Source organism: Sinocyclocheilus anshuiensis, unplaced genomic scaffold (genome assembly GCF_001515605.1).
Source record: "Sinocyclocheilus anshuiensis isolate Anshui unplaced genomic scaffold, SAMN03320099.WGS_v1.1 scaffold343, whole genome shotgun sequence".
Lineage (NCBI taxonomy): Eukaryota > Metazoa > Chordata > Actinopteri > Cypriniformes > Cyprinidae > Sinocyclocheilus > Sinocyclocheilus anshuiensis.
The window spans coordinates 759,492-772,380 of NW_015549598.1; the positions used below are offsets into that span (position 1 = coordinate 759,492).

At 37.8% G+C, this 12,889-nt stretch overlaps 1 protein-coding gene across 1 annotated transcript; it reads left to right on the plus strand.

Moving 5' to 3' along the window:
- Window positions 1–603: 603 nt before the first annotated feature.
- Window positions 604–12,164, plus strand: LOC107658608 (rho-related BTB domain-containing protein 2-like). Its single transcript, XM_016447217.1, has 10 exons — window positions 604–698; window positions 3,162–3,363; window positions 3,469–3,572; window positions 3,652–3,837; window positions 4,606–5,552; window positions 6,379–6,497; window positions 6,749–6,899; window positions 8,342–8,430; window positions 11,342–11,447; window positions 11,766–12,164. Exons 1-10 carry the CDS (start codon window positions 676–678, stop codon window positions 11,987–11,989), a joined length of 2,151 nt encoding a protein of 716 aa, XP_016302703.1. The 5' UTR covers window positions 604–675; the 3' UTR covers window positions 11,990–12,164.
- The last annotated feature ends 725 nt before the right edge of the window (window positions 12,165–12,889 follow it).

The following is a 12,889-nucleotide window of genomic DNA, read 5'->3' on the forward strand; positions in this document are numbered from 1 at the left end:
CATGCTGATATTATTTAATAACGACCAATTTTATATTAACTTAGAAAAAGTTTAAAGCATTTTAGTCTCAGACTTTTAGACTTCATTGATGGCTTTAAATGTATATGATCAACATAAAGCAACAAACACACATCATGACACTGCAGGCTTATCTATTAAAATTGAATGTTCATTCTATTATTATTTCATACAAGAGTTTGAAGTGAGTGTACAGAAGGAGTGCATACGACTGAAGGCGGTGGAAAATGCAGATGTTTTAGGATTAAGTAGATCAGATTGGTAGTTATGAAGCTTGAGGAAGTTAAATGTGTCAAATATAGCCTAATTATTCTCATCAGCGTTTGTGTGGTGCGTCAGATGGCGCTGCCTACATGCGGAAGAGAAAGCAAGGAACACCGGGAATGTCACGAATCAGAAACCTCCAGCCGTCGCGACTCTCTGCGCATTCAGTCGGTGTATTTTACTCAAATGAGCTCAAGAACAAGGGCGTGGGCTGGTAACATGGGTTAGCTAAAGTCTGGTTGCGGTAAACTACGGTAAAATAATTCTGTATCTTCCGCGTCTCCGCCGGGAAAATGCAGCGTATGCCCTGTTCGCTTCAGGTGCACGCCGCATCCAACGGGCATTTTATTACCATTATCTTCATCTCTAAGATCACAAACGACTGCCAACCCGATGCATCCCTTCAGTTCGCTTCGGTAAGGTTTTGCGCGTTCATAAATGCATGTGCTTGTGTGTAGGCTACACTAATTGCCCTCTTGAGCAGGACATTACGGCCGCGAGGAGTATTACATAAGTTCAGGGTTAAGGCTTTGTCTTAAAACCTAGTGAGCTGCCTACCTAGACAGTATTGGTCGGCACCGTATTTTTTTTTCAGCTCATTCTGAGCGCGTCTAATGACGTCATACTTGACTCTGATTGGTCAGTAGCGACGCTTTGGCGTGTAATTCCTTTTCTCGCCAAACTGGACACTTCGCCATTGTCCATAGCAACATAACAGCACTACTTTTATTGTTATCTTAACTTTTGAGAGATATTTAGAGATGCAGTCCCCAGTTAAAGCAGAAAAAACATTATTATAAGAGTTTTAAGTTATCGTAAAAATTTTCGCTAATAGTCTATAGAAAACTTAATCTTTTCTGTGCAGAGTAATAATATTTAATTTTGTTGCTATGATGTAATGGACTACTTTTTGTTGGAAGCTTAATGATTCGTAAAATTACATGTTACATAGGGATGTAACAATTCGCTCAACTCACGATTCGATTCACGATTTTGATTTCACGATTCGATTCACGATTTTTTTTTATTACAAAATGAGATTTAAGTTAAAAATTATTGCTGAACCGGATATTTCGCTGTTGTCCATAGCAACATTGGTGCTACTTTTATTTTGCTTGTAACTTTTGAGAGATATTTAAAATGGTAGTCCTCAGTTAAAGCAGACAAAAATATCATTATAAGAGCTTTAAGTTGTCGCCATTTTTGTATTTTTATAAAAAAGTAAAATTTTCTATTTTTGAATTCATTTTGTTGCTGCGATGTAAATGGATTATGCAGCAGAAGCTTAAATATACTTAAAATGGACTCTAACCCGGATATTTCGCTGTTGTCCATAGCAACATAACAGCACTACTTTTATTTTTATCGTAACTTTTGAGAGATATTTAGCAAACTGAGGAAAAATAGCTTTAACAATTATAATGGAATAGGGCAAAATACTGCATTGCAACTTATTGTTATATCACAAATTTTTATTGCCATTTAATTATGAAATCTATTATTTTGTATCTGGGATGTTATCATATATCTCAATAATCAATCTTTTGATTAATACCCATCTTGCTTGCACGTTGAATATGAGGACATAAAAAGTATATTTTTACAAATATAATTTACAGTATTCTTGATTGTGCAAAGAATTCATTCTCTTAAAGGGTTAGTTCACCCAAAAATGAAAATTAGCCTGTGTTTTACTCACCCTCAAAACATCCTAGGCGTATGTGACTTTCTTCTTTCAGACGAATCCAATCGGAGTTATATTAAAATAAAAATTGTCCTGGCCCCTCCAAGCCTTTTAATGGGGGTAAGCGGGTGTTTGTTGTCAACCATTCAGAAGACGTGAAATAAAGTGCACGCATCTGTAATAAAACGTCCCTCACATGGCTCCTGGGGGTGAATAAAGGCCTCCTGTAGCGAATCCATGCGTTTTTGTAAGATAAATATCCATATTTCAAACGTAATAAATACTTTTTTCTCCTTCCGCTGACTGTCATAAGTGGAAGCCGTTCCGGTGGATAACATAAGACGTCGACGTTGCGTGATTAGTGACGAACGCGGAAACAAAACAAAACATATATAAGCCAAGAGGAGACTGGTTTTCTTTGCTAAAGTAAGGAAAGTTTGTTTCCTTTGCTCCTGCATTTCTCAGAGGCATGCGCACGATGCCAACGTCCTACGTCATCCGTCTGCATGCCTTCCATGTACCACAGCCAGCGGAAGTGAGAAAAAAGTAGGGATGTAACGATTCGCTCAACTCACGATTCGATTCACGATTTTTTTTTTACAAAATTAGATTTAAGACAAATGATAAATTAAATGTGTCCTTTTATGATTGCTTGGACAAAATGCTGCACGTTTCTTTGTGAAACTGAAATATAACACTATAATAATATACTAATATAGCACTTCCATATTATTGATCGATTTTCAACCGGCTCGCGCTTAATCATTACATCCCTAGAAAAAAGTGTTTATTACATTTGAAATATGGATATTTATCTTACAAAAATGCATGGATTCGCTACAGGAGGCCTTTATTCACCCCCCAGAGCTGTGTGAGGGACGTTTTATTATGGATGCGCGCACTTTATTTCACGTCTTCTGAACTGTTGACAACCGAACACCCACTTACCCCCATTGTAAGGCTTGGAGGGGCCAGGACAATTTTGAATATAACTCCGATTGGATTCGTCTGAAAGAAGAAAGTCACATACACCTAGGATGCTTTGAGGGCGAGTAAAACACAAGCTAATTTTCATTTTGGGTGAACTCACTTTAAGTAAAGTACGTAACACAGGCTAATTTTCATTTTTGGGTGAACTAACCCTTTAAATTTGACAATTTTTTGCATGAATTTTTTTTTTATCCATTGCTTTTAGGTCCCAGTTTACAGATACTGACATGGACTATGAGAGGCCTAATGTCGAGACCATTAAATGTGTGGTGGTGGGGGACAATGCTGTGGGCAAAACGCGTCTGATCTGTGCTCGCGCTTGTAACGCCACTCTTACACAGTACCAGCTACTGGCCACACATGTGCCCACTGTCTGGGCCATTGACCAGTATAGAGTCTGTCAAGAGGTCTGGGTTTTTATCTTTCCACTCCTGACACTTCAGAAGCATAAAATAAGTATTGTAACTCCAATCCAGTTCCAACTTAAATCCAATTCTCTTCTGGTTTTGAAGGTTCTGGAACGTTCCAGAGATGTCGTGGATGATGTGAGCGTGTCTCTTCGATTATGGGACACCTTCGGCGACCACCACAAAGACCGCCGCTTTGCTTATGGCAGGTGTGTTTGTGGACCACATCTTTCTTATGACTTACTCTCAGTGTTTTCTTGAATGCTTTATCTTGTGTCTGGACACTAGGTCAGATGTGGTGGTCCTGTGCTTCTCCATCGCCAACCCCAATTCTCTGTTTCATGTGAAGACCATGTGGTACCCGGAGATCAAGCACTTCTGCCCTCGTGCCCCGGTCATCTTGGTGGGCTGCCAGTTAGACCTGCGTTACGCTGACCTGGATGCTGTTAATAGGGCACGGAGACCTCTTGCCAGGTGAAGTCAAATTTTTGATCTGAGATTTAAAGACCCCTTGACCCCAGATTAATGTAATTTAGTGGATATACTTATTTAAAATTTATAGTCATTATTTTTCTGGAAAACAGACCAAAAATATACAAATATTTAATAAATATAATATTAAAAAAAATACAATCTTTAAAAATTATATTTATTTCTGTGGATAAAATGTTTAGCAGTAATTACATATTTTTGTTGAAACCATTATAAGGATGCAGTGATGAATATAAAGTTCAAAAGAACAACTTTTATTTGAAATATAATTTTATTATAACATTTTAAATGTCCTTTATCTCACTTTTGATCAATTGAATGCATCTCTTCTGAATACAAGTAATAATTAAAAAATAATAATACTGCACACAGAAAATCAATAACAAAGATTATAACTGTCTCTATATTATAAATACCACCTGTCTCTCTAAATTGTAAATATAAAATAGAAATATAAAAATTATAAATATACTTTTAACAATATAATTGTTTAACAATATTTAACAATAATTAACATAAATATAAAAAAATGTCTCTATATTAGTATCACCTGCTTCTGGCTAAAAATAGCAAGAAATAAGTCTTGGTCTGTCGGTATATTTGACTTGTTTCATTTCAGAATATTTGATTGGATCTTCAGTGTGAATTGAACATCATGTGTTGGACATGAGACCAAACATGTAACATTCACATACAAGATATTGCAGTACATCCTTTTTGTTGACATTTCTCCATAAACCCACCTTACAGACCCATCAAAGCGAACGAGATTCTTCCTCCTGAGAAGGGTCGTGAGGTGGCCAAAGAGTTGGGGGTGCCATACTACGAGACCAGCGTGGTGGCTCAGTTTGGAGTGAAGGATGTGTTTGACAATGCCATCCGCGCAGCTCTCATCTCACGGCGCCACCTGCAGTTCTGGAAGTCTCACTTGCGCGACGTCCAACGGCCCCTTTTGCAGGCGCCTTTTCTGCCTCCCAAACCTCCTCCACCCGTTATAGTCATCCTGCCGCCCCCTTGCACCACCGATGAGCACCAGGGTCGACTGCTGGAGGAGCCGCTGTGTGCTGATGTGGTTCTGGTCCTCCAGGAGAACCAGCGAGTCTTTGCTCATAAGGTCTACCTCGCCACGGCCTCCTCGAAATTCTACGACCTTTTCCTCCAGGATGTGAAGGGCGAGGCTGACTGTAAGCAACCCACGGGACAGGAGCCTCCTGCACGGGTGGCCAGCTTTGACATGTGTGAGAGCAGTGATGAAGAAAGAAGGGTCAACCTCAGGGCCTGCATCAGTGACGGGACCCTGATCGGCGCAGGCTCTGATGGGATCCTTGAGGGCGGATGCGGGGGGCGGCTTTTGTCGTCTTTGGGTCGGGCTTTCGTCAGCATCAGGAGAGAAACGGTCCAGGACCCCGTCACGTTCATCTCCCGGCCGATGACGATGGTGGACATGGACCCCTCTGTGCTGCTCGGGCCGTTTCGTGTGGTCATGCGTTACCTTTACACGGGACAGCTGGACGAACACGAGAAGGACCTGATGCACATCGCACACATCGCTGAGCTGCTGGAGGTGTTTGACTTGCGCATGATGGTCGCCAACATCCTCAACAATGAGGCCTTCATGAATCAGGAGATCACAAAGGCTTTCCATGTGCGACGGACCAATCGGGTGAAGGAATGCCTGGCCAAAGGAACTTTCTCAGGTTAAATTTCCTTTATCTTATGTCACAAAGATTCTAATGTTTGGACCTATCAAATCTGTTTCAGTTTTTCCCAAATTCCATTTTTCAGTTGTACTTTTTCTGGATTGTGTTTTTTTTTCTGTTTAAAATTTTCTAGACTCTGTTTTAAAGGTTAAATTGTAGTAATCAAAAAGCATGTCTAATTAATTGAAATAATAAAACTTATACAATTTAATGTAACAAAATGTAAACTTTTAGGACCCTATGAAATTTTCCCCAAATTCTATTAGATTTTTCCCAAAGCCAGTATTTTCAGTCTTAAATTTTTCTAGATTCCATTTTAATAGTTTAATTCTATTTAAAAAATAAAAAGTATGTCTAATCAATTGAATTTATAAAATTATAAAAGTTCATAAAATATACAATAATAGGTTATGATTTAATGCAAATTTGTTATCAGAAACCGTGTTAATCATATGATTGCATGAACTATTAACAATTTAATGAATGTTTTCATATGTGATCAGATGAAAGTTTAACAATTCCTTTTATTTTTTGTCAGCTGTGATGTTTTGTAGATGAAACTGTGGCAGAACTCGCAGTCTTTTGGACTTTAATATTCACAGACACTTGTCCATATCATGTTTTAATTAAGTATACAGACCTTCCTTTGACTTATTCATCCAAAATTTGCCAGATTACACATTCCATACTGTAAAAAAAACATTTTGTGACTGGATTCCGCAATTCTGTCCACGTTTCATTATCTTCCATCTTGCAGAAATCATAGGGTCCTACTAATACTATCTGTTTTGCTGCAATAGAGATTTCTTTCTTTATATCCCAGATGTGGTGTTTAAACTGGATGATGGTCCCATTCAGGCCCATAAACCCCTGCTCATCTCCAGCTGTGATTGGATGGCAGCCATGTTTGGTGGGCCTTTTGTTGAGAGCTGTACTAAAGAGGTGACTACTGCATTTTATGGGTGTGGCCCATTGATGTGCAGCATTTGTAAACATCACTCGTCAAAAAGAACATTTGGTAAATTGTGTATTCCCACTTGTCCTTTCAGCCTCTGGGAAATTTCAAACAATATTACACTTGATCCGTAGTAGTGTCCAGATGTTAATATTATCTTCAAAGACATCTACTGTTGATTTATGTCTTTTTTTGCATTGGTATACAGATTTTCTCATGACTTGATGTGGTTCCACAGGTATTGTTCCCAAACACGACCCGTAGTAGTATGCAGGCGGTGCTGGAATATCTTTACACGGGATGCTTCTGCTCCAGACCTGACCTGGATGCCATGGAGCTCATTATCTTGGCTAATCGCCTCTGCCTGCCTCACCTGGTCGCCCTCACAGGTCGGATGATTGATTATTATGCCAATAATGAATATAAGAATCATCAAGGATTGGTTTATAACTAAGTTAGTTTATTAAAAATGTTTAACTTAAACCAAGTCTTCTGGGGTTTTATATATATATAGACTGACTATACTGTTGAATATATTTTAAAATGTAATTAATTCTTGTGATGCAAAGCTGATTTTTCAGCATCAGTCTTCGGTGTCACATGATCCTTTAGAAATTATTCTAATATGATGATTTAATGTTCAAGAAACATTTTTTATTATTATCAGTGTTGAAAAAGTTGTGCTGCTTAATATTTTTGTTTTCAAAGTTCTTTGATGAAAATAAAGAACAGCATTTATTCAAAAGATAAATCTTTAGTGATAATGTAAAAGTCATTACTGTCACTTTAGGTCAATTTAATGCATTCTTGCTAAATAAACATTTTAATTTTGTAGTTGTAAGTTTTTAACAGCAGTGTAAATATTAGGATTTTTTGCTTCCATACTAACATGGACAAAAATATGCGGTAAGTGCCCCTATTATGCCTTTTCGAATATTACCTTTCATGTAGTGTGTCATGTAGCTGTATGTGAACATAAACTATGCAAATTTGTGAAGCCGACAGTGCATGATAAATAAAGTTATTGTCTATCAAAAAAAAGAGTCTGCTCACAATCGCCTAAACGAGTCGTCAGGAATTCAAATCTTATTCTGTTACGGCTCTATGTCACGAAGTAGATTACCACAAACTTGTTAACACTTGACGCTTACCACTGAGAAACGTCCTGCTCCAGTCGTGCTTGCGAATCAGTCTCTTGTCGATCAGCCAGTTCAACCGTTTCATCATCAGACTCCGGCTCGAATTGGTAAGGTACAATCGATACCATCTTTTCTATGTATTGACAAGTCTCCAGGGCTGTTATTCCCTCATGGCAATGGGCGTTTCATTTCCGACACGCGCTGTACGTGGTAGACCAATCCAGAGCCGTAGAGAGATTAATCTCTACGGCTCTGGACCAATCACAAAGGACTGCGCCATCTGACCAATCACAGCAGTGAGGGCTCACGGAAAGGAGGGGTTTAGAGAGACTGATTCTTTGAACTGCTTCGCACAAGTCGTTTACGAATCATTTAGAAATGAGGTCAAATGAAATCTATTTTTTGAGAAAACTAACGTGTTTTTTTGACCTTGCATGCATGTAAACCTGTTTTAGGAGACTCATAAAACAGTATTAGCAACCTTAAAAATGGCATAATAGGGGCACTTTAAATGAATAATGATCAGAATTCAAATTCATTGAAAAGAGCAGCATGATCATTGTACTAAACTTCTCCGTTTGTGTTGCACTGAAAAAAAAAACACAAATGTTTGAAATGACATGAGGGTGAGTAAATGATTACAAAATGTTCATTTTTGGGTGACCTATCTGTTTAATTGTGTTTTGCTGCAGAATTCCATACTGTGACTGTTCTGAAGGAGGCTGCCGCCATGGGCACGGACATTGACGGAGATGTGCTGGTATATCTGGAGATGGCTCAGGTAAAACTGCATGTGAAAACCACCACAAACTCCTCCTGCAGTAAATGTAACATGTATAAGTTGAAGAGCATAGGCTGTTTAGGCTGTTTAATCAAGTTAGCATTTCCTTTATCAATTAACCCGGCAAGAGCTGAGACAATGTTGTACTGAATGTACTGAATACAATCACAGGTATTTTAGATTTGTTGTGTTTGCTAAATAAGAAACTGCATGAGGAAATAATAGGTTTCTTGCAAACGTTGCAGTAACCCGTGTCCTGCTCTGGGATTTAGTGTGAAGTCAGACACATTTTTGCAGCATTCCTGTGACAGTTCACGTGGTTCTTTCAGTCATGCCTGACTGGTCAAGCTGAGTCACTTGCTTTACTAAAGACTCAGAAACGCTGAGCATTTCACGACCAAGGAGCTCTCTGCCATAAACTGAGATTCTGTAGATGACTGCTGATGTAATAATGAAACTAAATGGAAGGATTTATAAAATGCATTCAACAGAGCTTGAGTTCCATGGTTGAACTGGTATAGACTGACTGTGGAGAATGAGCTAGCTCGCACTAATGTGCCATTCAGTGAGATATTTATCACATTACTCACTTGTTCAGTGAACAGGACATAAAGAAACAAAATGAAAAGTTCATAACACCTCGTAAGATTACATTGAAATGTAATTTGTGCATCATGGCACTACTATTTTGGTTACAAGGCATAAGAAAACTAGGAACTTTGACGTTTCGCAGAAGAAAGTGCACTACTATTCAAAAGATTGAGGTTTATTCAGCAAGGATGCATTAAATTGATCAAAAGTGACAATAAAGACATTTATGTTATGAAAGATTTCTATTTAATAAATGCTGTTCATTTGAACTTTCTATTTATCAAAAAATCCTGAAGAAAAAACAATGTATCGCAGCATGTGACACTGAAGACTGAAGTAATGATGCTGAAAATTTAACTTTGCATCGCAGGAATAAATTACATTTGAACATATATTCAAATAGAAAACAGCTATTTTAAATTGTAATAATATTTCACTGTTTTTACAGTATTTTTGATCAAATAAATGCAGCCTTGGTGAGCTTAAGACTTCTTTCAAAAACATTTTAAAAAATTGTACCGACCCCAAACTTTTGAACGATAAAGTCTGTGTTTTTGAAACAACATGAGGGTGAATAAATGATGATTATTGTTGTCATGTGGTTTCAGTTCCACTGTGCCTACCAGCTCACGGATTGGTGCCTTCACCACATCTGCACCAACTACAACAACGTGTGCCGCAAATTCCCCAGCACAAGTCGTTTACGAATCATTTAGAAATGAGGTCAAATGAAATCTATTTTTTGAGAAAACTAACGTGTTTTTTTGACCTTGCATGCATGTAAACCTGTTTTAGGAGACTCATAAAACAGTATTAGCAACCTTAAAAATGGCATAATAGGGGCACTTTAAATGAATAATGATCAGAATTCAAATTCATTGAAAAGAGCAGCATGATCATTGTACTAAACTTCTCCGTTTGTGTTGCACTGAAAAAAAAAACACAAATGTTTGAAATGACATGAGGGTGAGTAAATGATTACAAAATGTTCATTTTTGGGTGACCTATCTGTTTAATTGTGTTTTGCTGCAGAATTCCATACTGTGACTGTTCTGAAGGAGGCTGCCGCCATGGGCACGGACATTGACGGAGATGTGCTGGTATATCTGGAGATGGCTCAGGTAAAACTGCATGTGAAAACCACCACAAACTCCTCCTGCAGTAAATGTAACATGTATAAGTTGAAGAGCATAGGCTGTTTAAGTGAAGTTTTCAAGTTAGCATTTCCTTTATCAATTAACCCGGCAAGAGCTGAGACAATGTTGTACTGAATTTACTTGTAACAATCACAGGTATTTTAGATTTGTTGTGTTTGCTAAATAAGAAACTGCATGAGGAAATAATAGGTTTCTTGCAAACGTTGCAGTAACCCGTGTCCTGCTCTGGGATTTAGTGTGAAGTCAGACACATTTTTGCAGCATTCCTGTGACAGTTCACGTGGTTCTTTCAGTCATGCCTGACTGGTCAAGCTGAGTCACTTGCTTTACTAAAGACTCAGAAACGCTGAGCATTTCACGACCAAGGAGCTCTCTGCCATAAACTGAGATTCTGTAGATGACTGCTGATGTAATAATGAAACTAAATGGAAGGATTTATAAAATGCATTCAACAGAGCTTGAGTTCCATGGTTGAACTGGTATAGACTGACTGTGGAGAATGAGCTAGCTCGCACTAATGTGCCATTCAGTGAGATATTTATCACATTACTCACTTGTTCAGTGAACAGGACATAAAGAAACAAAATGAAAAGTTCATAACACCTCGTAAGATTACATTGAAATGTAATTTGTGCATCATGGCACTACTATTTTGGTTACAAGGCATAAGAAAACTAGGAACTTTGACGTTTCGCAGAAGAAAGTGCACTACTATTCAAAAGATTGAGGTTTATTCAGCAAGGATGCATTAAATTGATCAAAAGTGACAATAAAGACATTTATGTTATGAAAGATTTCTATTTAATAAATGCTGTTCATTTGAACTTTCTATTTATCAAAAAATCCTGAAGAAAAAACAATGTATCGCAGCATGTGACACTGAAGACTGAAGTAATGATGCTGAAAATTTAACTTTGCATCGCAGGAATAAATTACATTTGAACATATATTCAAATAGAAAACAGCTATTTTAAATTGTAATAATATTTCACTGTTTTTACAGTATTTTTGATCAAATAAATGCAGCCTTGGTGAGCTTAAGACTTCTTTCAAAAACATTTTAAAAAATTGTACCGACCCCAAACTTTTGAACGATAAAGTCTGTGTTTTTGAAACAACATGAGGGTGAATAAATGATGATTATTGTTGTCATGTGGTTTCAGTTCCACTGTGCCTACCAGCTCACGGATTGGTGCCTTCACCACATCTGCACCAACTACAACAACGTGTGCCGCAAATTCCCCAGAGACATGAGGGCCAAATCAGCAGGTAGTACATCAAAAGTTTCTTTTGTTTTTATTTTTTAAATGTAATATTTTATTTTATTTGGTAATTTTCATTAGTTGTTGTTTCTTAAATTGTCTATATAGTTTTTTATTAATTTGTATTTCAGTTTTCGTTATCTTAGTACATAAAGTTAGACTAAATGAAAATGTTGCCATGGTGATTAGCTGAAATAAAATAAGAATATTTTAAAATTTTTTAATATTATTTTATATATTGCATTTCAAGAAACAAAAATGTTTTTTTTTTACTGTTTGTTTACTACAATAACCCTGTTGGATGCATGTTCATTTGCATTTTCAGAGAACCAAGAATACTTTGAGAAGCACCGCTGGCCTCCGGTCTGGTATCTGAAGGAGGACGACCACTACCAGAGAGCTCGGAAAGAGCGGGAAAAGGAGGACTACCTCTCCCAAAAATGGCAAAACAAGCGTAAATGGGTGCTTTGGAATCTTCCGCCCTCCCCTTCGAACCCCTCTTCATCTTCTTCATCGTCCTCATCCTCGGGCTCCTCTGCTATCATCTGAAGAGACGAGGGTGAAACCTTAGAGATGGAGAACCTGTAAGGTGCAGTGAACACATCCACCAATTTTTCTGCTTTTTCTGGTTTCAGATCAACTTCGCATCAGTCGTGCTTTGAAGTTCTTGGTGCCTGAAGTGCTGCACTTGGAAGTGTACAGGCATCACATACGACATGCAGGTCTAGATGTAAACCAGTGGTCACCAACCTTTTTAGGCCCAAGATCCCTGACCTCGGCCTTTATGAAAGACAAGATCTACCTATTGAAGAATTGATAGAAAAAGACATCCCAGAATGTACTTCAAATTTGAGGCCTTTTACTTAGTATTTTAATTAGTGATGCGCCGATCATAACTGATTCAGAATTCAGATTTTCTTTTCTTTCTTTCTTTTTTTTTTTAACTAGCAAATTGGATTCTGATACTGATTTTTAAGCAAATTTATTTATTTGCTTTATAACAAACAAACTGGCTTTAAACAAAAATATCTAGCCATTTGAAATTAGAGGCAACCACTGCATTTTAATCATGATCTGCACGGGCAGTTGTTTTTGATTTGATCTAGATTAATTTCAGGATTTAAAACAAAAACAGAATGGTCTGACTTTGTGTTATTTACTTATTTGCTACATAAAACATCTGCACGAAACAAAAACAGCAGGTCTGAATGAGATGCACTCTCTGACAGAAGGCGGCGCCTATGAACAGGGTTGCCAGGTTTTCACAATAAAACTAGTCCAATCGCGTTTCGAGGAGGGTGAGGGTCCCCTGTAAAAATCGCATTCTGGGGGTAAAATACACGTTTTTCGGCGGGGATCTTCCAGTAAAATTTTCATTCCAGGGACTAAATATCACGTTATTGGGGTCGCTTCAACCCGCGGACATGAACAACAACCCGTGGCAACGGT